We start from the raw sequence: 17,728 nt of genomic DNA on the forward strand, positions 1-17,728 counted from the left end.
GCAGGGAAGAGGAAATGAGTGGTAGCATCTTAGATATAGGGCTTGTGAGAACACAGAAATGCACATCGATATGCAAAGGTGAGAAGGAAGCATCAGTCTGGACAGCACGGAGCAGCTCCTTCTCTGCTGTGTGAGTCAGAGAACAGAGCAATGCCAAGCCCCAGCACAGCCGCACCTCTGCCTGCTCCTGCTTGGGCACAGCAGGGGCTTCAAGGAACTGGGATGAATTTTCTCTCAGGTCTTTAGTCAGACAGTAAACAGAGCTGAAGCATCATGCCCTTGGGATGGATTGTAGAGCAGCTCTGACTCACCTGGTTGTTAGATGATCTTGGTGACTGGTTCACATCCCTGCAAATAAAAATAGTAGTAACTCAATTATGTCAATTAACTGCTCTTATTACCCAAGTCTTCTGCCAAAACACATCACACATTTTACAGTTGCTTCAGATTTTACACTCCAGCTCATACTTCTGTTTTGCCTTGTATAACACGAAGAGCGATGGGGAGGTGTTGAAATCCCAGCCCTTGCAGCATTGTGACTCCATCAATTGCACTACCCCCAGGACCTGAAGGTCCTTATAGACTGGTCCCTTGGTAGGGAGGAGACTTGAACCAAGTCTTAATGAGGACCCTTACAAAGAACAGTGCACACTGATTTTTCAGTTTTGTCCACATTCAAAGCCAGAGAAGGCTTTGCCAAACAGCTTTTGAAGGTCTCCCAATACTTCACAAAGAAAAACCAAGTGCCCATTCAATAAATATAGAATTAATGAGCTTCAAATCATCTAGAATGATTCCAGTTCTCAAGGTGAAGAAACTATGCACTCCAGCATATATAGCAGAATAAAGAAAAACACCGAACTGATCCACTAATATCACATGCTTCCATCAAAGTCACAGATATGTGAATATTCAAATGCTACGAGAAGTAAATGCTTGTTGTTCCCAGACAGCATCCATTCAGCAACTTAAAAAGGACTGAGGCAGGAAAAATGAAAGTCATTTCAGAGGCTAAGAGCTTCTGGGTGCCATGGTACAGGACCACAACAAGAAACGTAATGCCATAGGCCATCTTTGCTGTAATCTGCACAGCTAGAGATCCAAATCACGAAGCTACAGGAACACAAGAAGAGAGTGCCCTGTGCAGCTGTGCTGCTCTCCTCACATTAATGCAGACAGGTTGGTCTAACTTGCTCTGGGCAGACCTTCCCAGTCATCAGTTTTCAGTTATAAGACATGCATATGGGCACGTTTAGAAACACGCAAAGGCAGCAAGCAGGTAACAAACGATACATAGTCAAACAAGGGCACTGTGCCAGCATTCAGAAGCCAATTAGAAATGGAGGCCATGTTAAGCTATACTCACAGCATCACAGTTCCAATGGAGCCTTCACTGAAACCAGCAAATGGATCCAGTGTCCCCCCACAACGTGCAATTTACCTGCCACACATTCTTCCAAAGCCCAGGCTGTATTTTGGATTTTGATTCCCAGCTGGAAACATAGTGCAGAACCTACTCCCACATCCCTGAGTGGCAGTCAGAGTCCGAGTAACCAGTAACGCTTAGTGTGGGGTTACTGCCATTTGCAAAACAAGGTGAGGGTTGGGAGCACTTGGCTGTTGCCCAACCTCAGACCCTGGTCTCACTGCTAATGGCTATGTGAGGTTGTGACCCTGCACAGCTGGTCCCACAGCCACCTGTACTCTGGCCAGCCCGGCATACCCGTCATCTTTCTTGCCCTTCCGCTTTAGTTTTGGGGAAGCCCGGGGTGATGCCTTGGCTTTCCAGTCCTTCACAGGCAGCCTCTGCGTAGACGCTTTGGCACCAAATCCACCTGACGTAGAAGCCAAGCTTGCGACTTCATCATCATGATCACTACGAAGGAACAGCAGGGGAAAGACATCACTTGCAATACTGGACAGTGTTAGCCTTCACTGAAGGGAGGGAGTTCACATTCTGCTCTTCATCCACACACGGCCAGTCACACAGCTAAGGACACCTGCCACATTGATCTTTAACACAGAGACCTCCACAGAGCTCAGCACATGCTGCTCTGTTTTCATCCAGGTCTGCTCAGGCTGAGCTCAAGCACTGCGTAACAAGACTGGAAGGGTCTCTGCATTAGGGACAACTATGGCTCAGGCAGCGCAGTGGAATGATGCCTGCTCTTACTGCATACACACACTTGCACATAAGCCCTAGGACGTGACGCTGACCCAGCAGGGAACTCGAGCATAGCATCTCCCTACAGCTTTACAGACAGAAAGCACTTAATATGCAGCAAGTATTATGGGAACAGAGTTCAGGCTGAGCCTAGGAAGTACGTGATCCTTGGTACCTTGGAGTCTTTCAGCTGCTGACCACCCATCCAACATAGACTGCACGTTTCAGTCTGAATTTAAGTGTGGATTATGAACGAACCCACAGCTGTCAAACAGAGCTGAGCTTGCCAGGCACACAGAATGTGCCCACAAGAACTTCAGGATGGCTTGTGAGGGAGCAAAGGTGTCAAAAGCAAGCAGCTAACTCCTTAGATACCCTCACTACCTTATTTAAGGCACGGTATTTGGAAACTTATCCCTTAATAGGCTTTCACTGGCAAATAAACCAAGCTCGATCCACTCTTAGGAACAGCACAGTTAAACCCTTCCCTACAGAAAGTAAATCTGACAGTGCTCAGAGGCCAATCTCACGATCAGCTGAAGTCATCAGAACATTACGGAAGAAGCTGGACTGCATAAACACATGAAGTCAGGAGACAAAGCAAAGACATTCACCCCACACGTGAAGGCTTGCTGGGGGCAGAAGCACGAATGCAGCCTGAACTGAGTCCATGCAGGGCGAGAGAGGGGGCTGAGCACTCTGGTACCTTTGTTCTGCACTAGCATCCTGGCTGTCATGCTGCAGCAGGTGGTAGCTGTGTCGATGATAGGAAGAGCTCTTGTGCTTTTCTTCAACTTCATCCCTTGGGCTAGAGGAGGGGGGAAAAACCCAGAAAATACCGTCATGAAAGTATCATTTGGCTTGGATGTTTGTTCACTCCACTTCTCATGAGGGATCCTGATAGAAGGTCTAAACCAAACAAACTCACAACTATCCGCACGGATCCAGAAAGCAGCAAGTGTTGCTTAGAAGTGCTAAACATTCAAAAGTTTTCCATGTGTTTTCCCGGGAGCCTTAAGAAGGGAGAAGCAGCTCAGCCATGCTTTATGCATAACCAAGAACAATCCCCAAGCAGACATTCATGCAAGACAGGTAAGCCACTACTCAAAATGGGCAGTACAGCATACTTCAGTGAACAGCATTCATCTCCAGTTTGTTTTTCCTCAAGTAATACTGATCACTGGGGCAAAAGTCATCAGTGCTTCTCAGTTCTTTCAAGTGTCTGAGGAAGTGTGCAAATTTGAAAGCAAATTGCATGTGTTTCCAAGCTGTAAACTAGGTGTATCTGAACTCAGCTTGCAGGAAGATCTTTAGACAGAAGTGAGTACTTGTTACTTTCACCTAGGCTGATGGCTTGATTGAGCTGGAATGTAAAAAAAACCCACAAAAACCAGCCCAAAAACCTCTCAGATCCAGAGATATCAAACCTGATTATTCTGCTATGAGAAGTCCTGAAGAATTCCAAGACAGAGCAGGATTGAGGGGAGTTGCGAACTCCTATAAAAGCATTTTCTCAACTTCAAATTATGAGCAAAAACAAAAACACTGCTTAGAGACAGAGCCTCAGTGCCCTCCCCAGAGCCATCAGAATTGAGACCATTTCCTAAAGCAGCATCCTCAGGTGTGGAGGCACAAGGTGAGGCCTTTCTCTTGCAACTCTGATGTGAGAGAACAGCCCTGGGTCATCACTGTTGTCCCTCAAACTCTCTCAGCCTGCTAGTCCTGTTGAAAAGGAAGGTGTCTGCAGGCTGCCATGGTGCATGCAGTGCTGGCCTGGACAGACTCTGGAGATGCCAGATGTATCTTGCTGTTCCTGTCCCACTACAGGGATTCTGTGATGAATCCTAGCACTGCTCCAGTGTAATAGTTTGCTCCTGGTAAGCAGGCCTATGTGATGTTGCACTGTTCTGCATGCTTACTCCAAAGCGATATTGCCATTCATTTTCTGACTTTTAAAGCACTTTATTCAAAAAGCTAGCTGCACAGAGCCAATCCTAGAAGAGAGATATACAATTAAGCTATAATTAAACCTGTCAATTATGTGCCAATTGACTCCTTTCATCAAAAACATGCAGGAATGCATCACCTGGGGCAGAATTTAGCTTTTACTGCTTTTATTTCCAGAGTACAAAAAAAAAAAAAAAAAAATCCCATCTCAACTCTCCATTCCCAGGTGAACAAGAAGGTCAATAAAGCAGACTTTTCACCTTCTTAACAGAGATCCTTTATGCTGCAAGGGATATGAGAGAGCAGAAATTGTTAGAGCTGGCCTAGGAAGTTCAGGACACAGCATACGCAGACCAAGCACACAGGAAGGCTGAATCACCAGATCCTCCAAGGAAAGGAGGGATGGAGGACTGCTCTGGTTTAATCACACCTCAAGAGCTTTTCACCAAGCTAGCAGTTTGGCAAGTGCAAAGAAATTGCCCTAAGCAAGACAAACCCAAGTGATTACCTACCTGTCTGCCATGCTGTTCCTAGTTTCTCTGGTTATGTCAGGAGCTGCTGGCCATGGCTGACTCACAACACTGTCAGAAGATGCATTTTCCTGAGTTAAAGCAGTCTCCAGTAACGATGGAGCATTCAGTCTGTCCACCTCCACTGGAGGCATGTCCAAAGAGTGGTGGCTGTGCTCTGAATTGTGCCGGTTCCTCGGAGACAGCAAATGCAAGGCTGAGGCAGCAGATGCCATACTGTCTGCATGGTGACTGGGCTCCAGCACCTCTGCAGGGAGCCCAGACGGAGCTGCCGCAAAGCTACGTTGCAAGGTCTCGGAAGCAATCTCTGGGATATCTTGGGACATGGCTGTGGAAGCAGAGGAAATGACGTCTGGCGAGCGCTCACGGGTGGGAGACGCCTGGGGGACCACCAAGGGCTCCACCTCCTGCAGTTCCAGTGCTAAAGAGGGGTTTCCTGGTGTGACCTGAATACAAATATCAAATAAGAGCCTTCAGGGTAACGTGGAGACATCCCAAGAATCCCTGGTATCTTACACCAACCACCTCTGGAAACAGCCAGCCATATCCTTTCCTCCTGTGACCCCTGTGCTAACAACACACTTCAGCCGATGCTAGTTTGGACACACTTCCAAGAGAAAATATAACACCAGTTCTACCACCCTGCTCTGCTTCAGGATCCCTTCTCTTTGAGGGAAAAATGTTAGATTTAACACTGAGTACCTCCTGGACCGAAAAGTTTATTTCAATTTCAAGCTTTGGTCATAACCTGTTTTACATTACACCTGGAAAGAAAAATTGAGGAATGGGAAATGATTGTTTCAGACTCGTCAGACCAACAAGGAGGAAGAAACCTTTCGAGGTAGCACTGTCTCCTAACACAGAGGAGACATGTTCAGAACACAGACCATGTTCAACCAGTGACAACGACAGCACAAGCTAGAGCTGTCTAGTCTTCAGCAACTGTTTTACACAGGGTCAAGTTCCATTAACATGGGTAAACCTGGCTGCAGATCAGTGCCAGCATCTGTGTTTTCCAAAGGGCAGGCGCTGGCCCTGTTAATATCATCTAAGTAAGGTTAATTTCAGCTTGTATAGGCCCACAGAGAGAGGTCCCTTGGCCCACAAGGAGGAGGAAGGGAACAGCATTTGGAGCCTTACTGGAACAGGCGCCTTTGGTGTTAGCTTGTCAGGGAGGCCTGGGATAATAACTGAATGGCTCCTAGGACTAGTTTGGAGGCTGCTGCTGCTGCTACTCAGCGTGAGGCTGGTGTCCAGCTGCATCTTGGGGCTCACGGTCAAGTCTTCTGATGGCCTGCAAGAAACAGATAGACAAAAAAAATCAAGCAGGCCAACCCAGTGATACAGACCTGCAGCAAACACTTGAGGTGAGGAGACGGGATCAAAGGAGGAGCCCAACCCAAACTTCACGAGCGTTCTTCAAGCCCTTGCTTTTTCCACCATGGTCAGCTACTCCCTAGTCCCCATCCAGCCCAAAGAGGTACCAGGTGGAAACAAAAAAAACCAACAACCCACCAAATCAAAAAACACAAAAAGAGAGGGGCATCGCAATCTCTTGGAATTCCAAGGGTCAGTGAGAGAAGGGACCGGTTATATTTTCAGTGCACACTGTACAGAGTTTAGGGAGAACGAGGACACTACAGGATAGGTCTCTGTCCTTTTCCCAGCCCCCCAAAGTGAAGTTTTCACTGGTTAGGCAGCCCAACCCACCGTGACACTAGTAAGATTTTTCCTAACAGTCCCAATTATCTCCCTGTCCTTGGTGGCTGCAGTGTTCTCTTACCTGTAAACAATGACAGCCCTTTGGGAGAAGCATGTAAAGCAACAAAACTGAGATGCAGTAAGAGAAACCCTTTGAGGCACAAATGAAACACTGTCGTTGGCCCCTTGAATGACAACAGGCATGCTCCAAGCTGCATTAGAGATGCAAACAGTTGCCTGTATAGGGACTTTGGGACTCAGGCCAGTTTCTAACTCTGGTTACAGTCTCCTCTCCTACAAGATACACTACAGCTCCGCGCCACCCTGAAGGGCTGTATCAGCTCAGTCGCAGATATATTATTTAACATACATGCTATTTACCTGGGTATGGAGGCGTCTGCGACAGAAGTGCTACTCATGGCTGTGACTGCAGTCAGGGAACTAACACTGCTGCCTGGAGATACAGCGATCTGCAAGAAAACACACAGTCGTCGGGACGTGACAGAAGAGTCCAACAGCAGAACGTCACCTGAGAACGCTGGCTCCAAAAGAACTGCTGAAGAGTCTTCGGTGAAGAGGAATAGAAAAAAAAATATAGGTCAAGTTGTACTGCTAGGGTGTTTAGATGCTGGTCAAAGGCAAACCCCAATACATCCTCATCACGTGGACCATGACTACTTTTATTGAGGAATTGTTCTCCCAAAACAAAGTGGCACTCTGCAGGGCTCTGCACTAGGTCCCCACTTAGTTCTTTGACCTTGACTGCTCCGGTCAAGGTCTGTCGCCACTTGTGAGGCCAGAGTCTGTATAGGGTTTAGGTCCTGCACTGCTGGACTGATACATGGAAGTAGAATGCTCCAATGCACAGGAAGAGGTATCGTGCCTCTAGCTTAGCTGGCTAGCAGTGTAGAGCACATGGGATATGCTGGCCCCCACTACTGCTTCTGGCTACCAAGAAACACCTACAGAGAACACCAAGATAAACACACAAGTGCTCAGCTGGGAAAGCCAGTGTGGCCAGGCTTCTTACACTTGACAGTGCTTACAGCAGAGAGTGAACTAAACTCAGGGTGAGGTCCACCCTACAGTGCTCCCAGGTCCTGGGTCCAGCAGGAAAAAGCCTGCCATGAAGCAGGTAGCAGTGAAGTGCCAGGTTTAAACTAAACAGCTTAAACTACAGAATGAGGTGCTCCTTGTAGCAAACAGTATGTGCAACCATCTTTCTGCTCCTTTGGGACATCTTTGCATTGGGAAGGCTACCCACCCTCAGGCACAAAAATAACTCCTGCATGTAGCAACTTTGCCAGCAACATTAAAACCGTTAGGAGGATTTTAATTTATTCTTTGTTCTCCAAGTTGTCACCAGGGTGGCTCACTCTCATTAGTCAAGTCAGCATAAACTCCATTTCTGCACATCTTCCTCTGCTGTCTATCCTCATCCAGGCTCCTCCAGTACATGCTCAGGCTGTGGTGACAACCATGCGTTGGAGGGGGAAGCCCTGCCCTATGATGTGTACGTGGAGTGCTGCTCACACTCTCCTCCTTGCCTCTAAGAACTGTATCAGCACAGCAAATAACTGCTGACAGTTAATTTCTCACAGGGAGGCAAAGAAAACAAACAACATAGCTTCTCACCACTGGAATCCACACCCTGTCATTAAGTTGCAGATCACTTTTCTGAAAGGATGCACTTTAAATAATACTCTTTAATTTATGTCTACTCCCATTCTAAAAGCACATGGAGAAAACTACAGAGTTACAAATCCAGTACAGCGATTCAGTACAAAGGCACAGAAGCAGGCTACAAAGCAACAATATCCGAGTAGGTTTAAGACAAACTATTATGACACTGGGATGCAGAGTGGCCAAGAAACAGCAAGCTCCTGCACTTCTGCTTGTTGGCATAGCCAAGAAGGGGAGCAGAAACCTGCACTAAGTTAGACAGATGCACAGTGTCAGTGCCAGACAGTGTCTGGAAATGCCCAGCAGTGCTGGCCACACACATAACGGAGCATTAAGAGGAATTATATGTTTTCTGACTGCTCTATCAGAGCTCCACTGAGGACTAAATGCTTATGAATCTTCACCAAGACATGCTGTTATCCTTTGCAGAGATCTCCAAATCTTAAGGAATGGTTCACATGCTTCCTGATACCAAAACCCCTGGGCTTTCTGTACAAGTTAAGGTCTGCTGTGTTAGATTCGGAAAAAACCCACCAAGCTTCTGGATTAACAATTTGCAGATCTCATGCAGAAGATGTTACAGTCCCTTCCACCTACCTGATCATTTCTGGCATGCATTCCCCACAAGATCCCATCAGACAGGATGTGCAGAGATGGCATATTGTCTTCCACTGTAGTTACTATCAAAACCCCAAACACCACAGGTAAACCAGTAAGAGCAGTCTCCAAGCGTAAACGCAGTTATTTAGCCAACCTGTATTTCTACACAACACAGCTACATCAGCAGTTTTGCAGCAACACACGGCACTTGCAACACAAGCTTAGGTCAGCCTAGCATTTCAGATTTGCCAGCGTATCTTTACTAAGTTTGGTCACATGCACAGTGTTTCCTGTCTGCTCTGCATTCAGCTAGCATAGCCTATCAGCTACTATGGCCTAGAAAAAGTTCCCAAAGTACCAAAATCCAAACCCACCCCTGGTACCACCAATATCAGTGCTGATCTCTGGTTACCTGTTGAAGAGATGTACTTGGTGTCATGAATGCATCTGGAGTCATCAGCTTAGGTTTGGCATCATTTGAGAGAGAAAGGAAGTCTGCTGGTACAGGCAGATCAGCAATGCGCCGCAGGTCTGGTTGAGAGCCATGCACCGATCCTTTTTCAGATCCCAGCCCTTCTGTGCTCAGATCAGCCATGTGGTCTGGAAAGGCTTTCAAAGGAGAAGTACAAAACATTTACAGGATCTTCCCCAAAAGCTGAAGATTTAATTCCACAAGGTATACAAACTTAGGCCACTGCCAGCCATACTTGATTCCAAAAAGACCAAGCAAAACCACTGCAACATCCTAGTCAAAGCTTAGGAGAAAGCAAATCCTGTATTATGCTTACTCTTGTAGGCTAAAGAGTAGATTTTATCAGGCTTTGATAATAAGTGATCCAAGCTTCCTTTTTTCCCTAAACGCAAGGCCAGTTAACAGCCACATCCCGGAATGGTGAATAAACTGAAAAAGCACGCTACATGCAGCCCAGTCCGCTCTGCTCCCAAAGCTCTGCTGTCACTCTCATCTCTTCCACCTGACAAGAGACAAACATCAAGTTCCTGGCGCAAGTGCCAAATCACCTAGGAAGGTGAACTCAAGCGTGCACAAAGCATTAGCACTGCTAGCCTAACATGTCCCCGTGCTCCATACTTATACCAGGCTCTAGTCAGGTGGCCTGCCTCATAGCCAGTCCATATTCAGAACTCTTTATGCAATGACATCACTCTATTACAAAGAGGCACCTACAGCTGCCCTCCTGCTGCCCCCGCAACAACCTTTAAAGGCTCAGCAACACTGAAGATCAATTTAACACAAATGCTCACCAAACTCCTCATGAGAGCCATGGGAAGGCATGGAGGCACTCATGTCAGGGCTATGAAGAGGCTGGAATCTAATCTGCACATCCTGTAGGGCTCTGCAAAAAAACAGGCATCTCTGATTAGCTTATGAATCACCGAAAGAACTCTAAGACTGAGATTTCTCTTCACAGAACCGATTCTCTTGGAATATGCTTTAGTGTTTACCGCCTGAAACAGAAGCGGAGAAGCTGATACTCATTCAGCTGCATCTCCAAGTTCTGGCACCCAGGGTATTAGAAAGATGTTTCCTCAGCACTTACGCACGAGCACAACTCTTAAGTCACTGCTTACTCATGGCAACAAAGATACTACTAGCTTGCCACAGCACCATGCAAGGCTACTTCCTGGTATGGCAACACTGAACACACCACAGCCTACAAGTTTCTATGGGTCCAAGTAATTTTTGTTACAAGCAAAAGGAACCTGTAAGTTAAGTTTCTACAGGTCAGTGCAGGATTAGGACAGCCATGGACAGCTGCCCATGGTAGCTACTACACGTACTTACTTGGTGTGCACACAGAAGAGTTTTATCAGCACGCCTGCTGCTGATTCAACAGCCCCAGCTCCCTGAGCACCTTCTGGAAGCGAGACAAAAGTAAAACGTGAAGTTGGAAGGGAACTGCAAAGTACTAGAAAACCATCATAGCAAATGAACTAGCAGAGAACCAGCATGATACAGCTTTGTAACTTCTCCACTTCAGAGGTGAATTTGCCCTGATAAGGAAAAAACATATCCTACACTCCCTTTACTTTTCAGTGTGACAACAATCACATTTGCTGTAATCCAGCCAAATAAGCCTCAAGGAAGAGGGGCTTGAGAATAAAAGATACTTCACTAGGTAAAAAGGAAGAAGCTGAGGTCTGGAACTGCCTCGACTGGCTGTTGCAGTGACCAGTTGGATAAATTTGGAGACACGCTAGCTTATATCAAAGAGAAGTTCGGAACAGGGCTCAAACATCCTTCCCGGTTGTAGACAACTATAGTTATGAAGAACTCTGCGATGACTTCCCATCAGCCAACACTGACAACATTCACTCAGTACCCTGTACCAGTCTCACCAAAGCTAAGCAGGCCAACTAGAAAAGATAAACCTCACTCCCCACAAAAAAATGAATTGGCATTCCTATGCAAATTGTCCTAATCACATGAGCACCAATCAGGGACCTGAAGTTTCAGTCGCAGTCTGCTCCTGACTTGCTACCCGTATCAGTGCCCTACCGCTTGTTACTTGGGAGAAGAGACCGGCCTTTCTTAGGAAAGCCAGAACCATCAAAGAAAGAAATCCTGACCTCACAGCAGCCCAATTCTCTTCATCACCTACCCACACTCAAGTTGTCATTTTCCTCTTCTGCTGGGAGCACTTCAGTGTGCCTTAACCGACAGCGGCTCACTGCCTGGATGCCAAAGCTTAGGACTGGGTGGGTGAGGAGGAACTCTGAGATGGAGCTGAAGTAAGCCTTGCCCTCCTCTTGGTTCTGCATCAGCTCCATCACATACAAAACCTGGAAGGATCAGAAACAGTAAGTCACTGGGCTTTCAGAGCAGACCATGTATATGTGTGTGTGGGCTACAAAGCCTAGCCCCTGAACTAGGTTTGGGACAACGGAAATAACACGAGGAACAAAGTCTGGGCCATTTGAATTTGAAACAGAACACCCAAGAGAACACTCCCATCTGAGCCAATGTTGATCAGGAACTCAATCCTACTGTGCCAGACACAGGTGTCTCCAAATGAGAGCTTTACTTAAGGGTGAGAGACACTGCTCAAGGCTCCTCAGGATTAATCAGCTGAATTGTTACATTTGTCATCTTATGGTGAAATAGCTGAGGCCAATCTCTACATTTTTAGCTATTAACATGCAAATCCTAGACCTAGGCAGCAGAACCAGTCACACAGAAGGCCGTTTCTCCTGTTACCATCACCCACACAGCCAGCAACAAAATGAACCACCTACTTTTCTCTGGACATCGCTCAGTATCAGATATTCAGCAGAGAGATCCAGGCAGACTTTCAGGCTGGGAAGAACACTCATGGAGCTGAAGATGTCAGGAGAAAAGCTAGATCCATAAATAAGAGGGACGGGAGGTGAAGAAAGCAAGGTAGATTAGCACAACTAGAACAACTGCTATGAATCTGCATTTAAAAAAATATGTATCTTCAAAAGTTTACAGCCATATTACAGTGCAACCACCCACTAGAACTAAAACATCATTGCAGAAATCAGCGCTGACTTCAGCTAAGAGACCAGCAGAGAGATCACACAATAGGATTAAGTTATGGATTCTGAACATTTATATGAAAGATGACATGTCCCACATTCATAGGAGGACAAAAGCCAATGCTACAGATTTAAAAACAAAAATCCACCAAAACAAAGTAACTCTTCTACAGGTTTTTGACCTTCTGTAGTATGAGGCAGAAAAAGCAGCACTCGGCTGTATGCCATATTCTTCTTGCTTTAAGAGGACAATTCAGATATGGCCTTAAGCATTCATGTCATCAGACAGGCCATGACCCACCAGCAGAAACCTAAAATTAGGGAACATAAGCTGAGTGAAGAAATGGACTAAAGCAGAATTTGAATTTCTGGACCTATATGGCTCAGCAAATAATCCTTGTACGATTGCTTCAGCTCCGTCAACATAACAGCTCCTCATAATTTAAATCAGAAAAAGCAGTAACAGGAAAAGATCCTAGACTGCTCATTGAATATCTACTATTTTTACAGAAGAAAGCACTCAAGGTGTGCAGTTTTGGAATGCCTCTCCTCATGCTGCAGGTATGTCTATGCTCTATGGAACAAAGCAAAAACAACAGGTCTCAGTAACACCAAGGAGACTGTATGAAGTATCAACCTCCCCGGCCTCACTGAAGGTTGACCTTACAGCCTGCCACAGCCCTGACAGCTTTCAACACAGGTCAGGCTGGCAAAGGAGGTGCCTCTACCTGGGGCTAGAGTAGACTCCTTCGGAGATCAAGGACCACCTTTGTAAAGTAAGTATACCTGGAATTTGAGACCTTTGTTACAATCCACTGCTCGAAGTAAGCCCAACCCTTCACGGGAGCTGGCACACCAACACCTACCGGACAGTTTGCAGACAGGTCCAAGACACAGTGCACCACATCTTCAGTTCTCTGTTCTGATCTGCTCCTGTAATGAGAAATCTCCAGAAGGGAACCCTGCAAGCACAACAGACATAAGTTCTCTTAAAGATATGGTCCTTCCGATATGGACATTTCACAGAAAAGTTCCTCACAAGCTGCCCATAGCTGATTTTGCCCAACTGCATCCTAAAGTTTGCAGAAAACTTCTGCTTCCGAGGGAGATTAGAAACCACTACAGCTCTCAAGAACCTTAAGGCCACAACTGACTGAAGAAAGAATAAAAATAAAAAGCTATTCTTTTAACCAACTGCAGTTGAATTTGGAGGGTAGCAGGCTGGTTGAAACCGACCATACCACACATCTGAAAGGACTCATCAATTTATTCATGGACTTGACACTAGGATTAAGGTCACTTTAGGCTGTGCTCCAGAGCCTTATTTATTTCTCCATCCCTAGAAAATTGACTACAAAGGGAACAGGACTTGCTCCTGCCACAAAGCTAAACTTTTACAAGTACCATGCGGTTACAAGGAACCCTCCAAAGGTAGAGTTAGAAGACACTACCAAACTTTGATACTTCAAGTACTGGATTTGGAACTTACTCTGGGTCTTGTTTTTTATGGTTGTCACAAAACAGCAGGCAGGAAAGAGGCCTACCATCATGGGGTTTCCACTCATGAAGACACCTGGGAAAGAATCAGAGAAAACATCCAAGTGTGCAGGGAGTGGTAAATGAGGAAGACAAGAGGTGGGCACTGAACACATTATTCCTTGTCCAAAGGCAGCATTAAGTCAGCAGCCACCAAGTGTTACCAACTTGTAGCTGTTTACAGGCTTATATAAAATAAGGACATCACAGCCCATGCAGACATAAATTGTGATTGAAAAATAAATATAATCACATGTTGCCATTTGGTTTGGTGTTTTAACGAGGGTACAATACATAAAAGAAGTCAGCATCGAGAGGAACAGCTCAGAGAAGCTTTCTGCATTTACAGAGACAGTGCAAAAGAGTCTGGCTACAGCCTGTGCAAAGCACAGAACTCTGGTTTCCAGACACAGCTCTTTGCTTTTTCCCTAAGTTCACCAAACCTTGTGCGAAAGTCATCGATACAGCTCTTCAGCAACAAAGTACTTTACAAACATTCACCCTGTATCTTTATAATGTCCTGAGAATTAACATCACAGAAGATTCTGTAACAAGGAAATTCTCACAGAGAAATTGCTGCTCTCAGTTCCAAGATCCTTCATTTTCTAATTCTCCAGTTACCTTGGCTCATCTTGCCCCTCAATATAGATCTGCCAGAATTTGACAAAACCATCATGACTTGCTGTGGCCAACACAGTTCCATCCGGAGAAAGTGCTCCCTCACTGAGGCACTACACAGAGGGGTAGGGGGAGAGGAAAGACACAGAAAAGTCATTATATAGCTTTTTTTATTTCACAGGAAGACAGACTACTCTCTTCAAACAGGAATTTGACTAACAGTCCAATAGTGCAGGAGATCAGAATGATTTCTGACAGACACATCGCTAGACAGCTTAACCCTTCACAGAAGAACTGACAGGACTTTTTTTTTTTTTTTTTTTGGTAATAATAACAATCACCTTTTCCGGACAGCAAGTTTAAGTACAACAGATTGTGCTGCTACTGTTCCTACAGTTACTCATGTTATGAACACAGTTCATTTTCTTTTAGGATCTTGTGGCTTTTCACAATCATTACTGTTTCATCTGAGTGATAAAAATAGTTTGTCATCATCCTGTTCAAGAAGCAAAACTGGACTCTTTCCAGTTGTTTCTTTTATATTCAAAATATCGCCTACTGGATACTCAGCTGCAGTCCTGGTCCACTGCATTCACATCTAGAACTACAGTCACTGGAGAAATCATAGAAAAACTAAAGTTGACACTGGGCTTAATTATCCCCTTCCTATCCAGCAGTAAACCACAGCATTGTTAAGTGCGCCATTTACCAGGAGATACAAGACAGTTGAAATACAGCCCAGGCTGTCAAACAGGCCCTTGGAAACACAGGTAAGATTTTCCAAGAGCCATTTTCAAAGCAAATGACTACACATTCACCTCAGCTCCTTAAACAGAGGTTACTTACCAACAGCATGTGCACAGAGCCAGTAGGCTGTGGGTGAGTAAGAAACTGGGTTGGTTTTTTTACAGCCAACCACCCTAAGAACTAGAGCTCCTGAGACACCAGGACACAAAGAAAACCTCAGCGATGACCTGTGTGATGGCAGTGAAGAAAAAAAGAAGAAAAAAAAAAGCTTTACTACCGTGCTGTGGCCTTTCACTACGATGAAGCCTTCTTTGATGCTAGGCACCTCCAACGGCCAGGAGCTGTTGTTCGTTCGGATAAGGTCCAAATCCCACACCTCTGCCTGGAAAACAAACATGCAGGCACACAGGTTTATTTCCACAACTACTGGTCTGATCCAGTGGAGATTTTTTTAGATCCACTATCTCATATCCTGACATACCAGCCCAACGGCAAGTACGTGACATAAACCTTCCCATTTTCACCCAATTTGGCCATTAGATTCCTGGCATCCAGCCATACATAAGTGCAGGGAATTGCTCTTGGCAATTGTGGTTGCTGCTCACCAAGCCCCCTCCCCTACACACTGGCTCAGCCTCAACAGAAAAGCAATGCCTCTGGCCCTCCACGTTGTTTCTAGTGGTCCTGGCTATTTGATGGCGAGCAGAAATGATCACTTTCCATCTTCCTGAGGCCCAAAGAAAGATCAGTATGACCTCTCCTCAGAGGAGAAGAATCCCACATCTCATATTATCGGAGGAACCTCAACATGGACTAGACAGGAGTCTTTACAGCCCTAACCATATGAGCTCTTTCCTTCATTAGATTCTCTCCTGCTAATGGTAATAAGGGACAATGTTTCAAGAATAGGGTTTCCTTACCCTGTCCTCATGCAACAATGCCAACGTCTGACTTCCCTCTTCACCACTCTCCTCATTATCATCCGGAATGAAAGGGCACCAGATGATTCGTCGAGAGGTGTTCAAGGGTGTATTCTCAGGTCGCTTGATGTTAACCAAGATCTCCTCTCTGATCACCATGGTTAAGAAATGTAACATTCTGGCTGTGTTATTAATGCTCAGCAATAACCTATTCAGGCTTGGCCCTCTTAAATACTGTAAAACCTCAAGATTTTTTGGCTCACTGATTCAAATGAAACTAGGTAAAAGGATTCTGCTAAGAAAGCAGACAAGCTACCGTTTCTTCGCTGGCAGAAGAGGTTAAGCTTGCAAAGGTTAAGTCTCATAATTTTCTCCTGCAGGCTGCAGACAGGGTAAGCACAACAGGGCCACACAGCCACATCTGAATGTGCAATCCATGCAACTGCTGGTGGACAGATTAACTGATTTCAGCTAGCGTCACAACACTACACAGAAAGACAGGAAAGCTAACACACTGCCCCAGGCTGAGTGCTCTAGTCCACCCCTACAGATCAGACCTTAAAAACTACTACTGCCTTTGCTCCAGTTGCTTTTGAAGTGATGGTATACAATTAAAATTCAGAAGCCACAACCTACAATGACATATCCCACAGACTGACATGCTTCCCAAAAGTACTAAGCAGTCACTCCTAGCAATTAAAAGGCAAAGATTTAGGGCAATGAATGAAACACTGAAATTTCAGAACCACCAGAAGAAGGTTTGGAAGGAAGATAGTGAGTGGGAAGGAACTATTACGTCCTCTTCCCCAGAAAAGTAACTAAGAAAAGAGCTAGACAAATGTGAGTAAAAAAACATCGCACAGCTGAGGTAACACCACCCATCTGCAAGGCCAGCTAACACAGACTGACACTTCTGTTTTTGCTTGGACCAGAAAGGAACACCAACACGTCAGCCCTAGAATTTCAAGTTACATGCCATTTCAAGTAATAACTGGGCTGAATACAGGCACAGGGTGACTGATACTCTGGAAGGGGCAGAACTATTGACCTTCCCCCTGCAAGCTGCTATTCTGGAAAGGCTACAAATAAGTTGCAGTTTGGAGGTTGTATTCACATTAACTACCACACAAAGACACATATGAGCATATCTTCTGACAAGATACTGGATCTTTTCTTTATCCATGGCCAGGCGCCAGACAAAAAGGTTGCCAGCCTCATCCAGGCATGCCAGCTGGTTGGAGTTGAGATGAGCAAAAGCCAGGTCTGCCACACCACCTGTGAATCCTTTCAGCAAGGTCCGCTCAGCAGTGCTGATGCTCAACACCCGCACCATAGCGGAGCCATTACTGGCAGCTGCAGAAAAGACAGAGGGAGAAGTCACCGTTGATCTGTGTGGTTCCCCGCAGGACTGCCTTTGCTCCCAACCATCAGCATTTCTAGCGCCCATCCTGCCGTCAGCTGCCACAGGCAGCACTCTGAAAACCCATATCAATAGGTACCACATTAACAAGCACTTTCAACACAGGCACAAATATTCACTGCACTTCTCAGATTTGGCGCAAAGGCTGGAACGGCAGCATCAAGGAGGACTTTGCCTGCCCCTATAAGGGGCAGCGTATTTAAGGGAAGCTTAATTCCCCTTATCTTCTGTTTCTCAAGCACCACAAATTCTAAGTTGTTCTACTTGAAAAGAACACAACAGAAATTGACTTCCCATAATACCCAGGGTTATCCTCATGAAAGATGCCTTCATTAAATGTAAG

At 45.7% G+C, this 17,728-nt stretch overlaps 1 protein-coding gene across 1 annotated transcript in view; it reads right to left on the reverse strand.

The window, feature by feature from the left end:
• Positions 1–17,728, reverse strand: part of EDC4 (enhancer of mRNA decapping 4) — a 36,128-nt gene that overhangs the window by 10,401 nt on the left and 7,999 nt on the right. Inside the window, exons 5-21 of the mRNA XM_080364908.1 lie at positions 17,129–17,318; positions 15,966–16,113; positions 15,323–15,427; positions 14,302–14,411; positions 13,634–13,717; positions 13,011–13,106; positions 11,881–11,983; positions 11,247–11,427; positions 10,430–10,502; positions 9,889–9,980; positions 9,038–9,234; positions 6,724–6,812; positions 5,782–5,935; positions 4,624–5,087; positions 2,871–2,972; positions 1,724–1,876; positions 312–348 (exon numbers count right to left, since the gene is read on the reverse strand). Coding sequence (XP_080221034.1) covers positions 312–348; positions 1,724–1,876; positions 2,871–2,972; positions 4,624–5,087; positions 5,782–5,935; positions 6,724–6,812; positions 9,038–9,234; positions 9,889–9,980; positions 10,430–10,502; positions 11,247–11,427; positions 11,881–11,983; positions 13,011–13,106; positions 13,634–13,717; positions 14,302–14,411; positions 15,323–15,427; positions 15,966–16,113; positions 17,129–17,318 — 2,378 coding nt within the window. The remainder of the gene's footprint in view (positions 1–311; positions 349–1,723; positions 1,877–2,870; positions 2,973–4,623; positions 5,088–5,781; positions 5,936–6,723; positions 6,813–9,037; positions 9,235–9,888; positions 9,981–10,429; positions 10,503–11,246; positions 11,428–11,880; positions 11,984–13,010; positions 13,107–13,633; positions 13,718–14,301; positions 14,412–15,322; positions 15,428–15,965; positions 16,114–17,128; positions 17,319–17,728) is intronic.

Source organism: Falco punctatus, assembly GCF_963210335.1.
Source record: "Falco punctatus genome assembly, chromosome: 14".
NCBI classification, from domain to species: Eukaryota; Metazoa; Chordata; class Aves; order Falconiformes; family Falconidae; genus Falco; species Falco punctatus.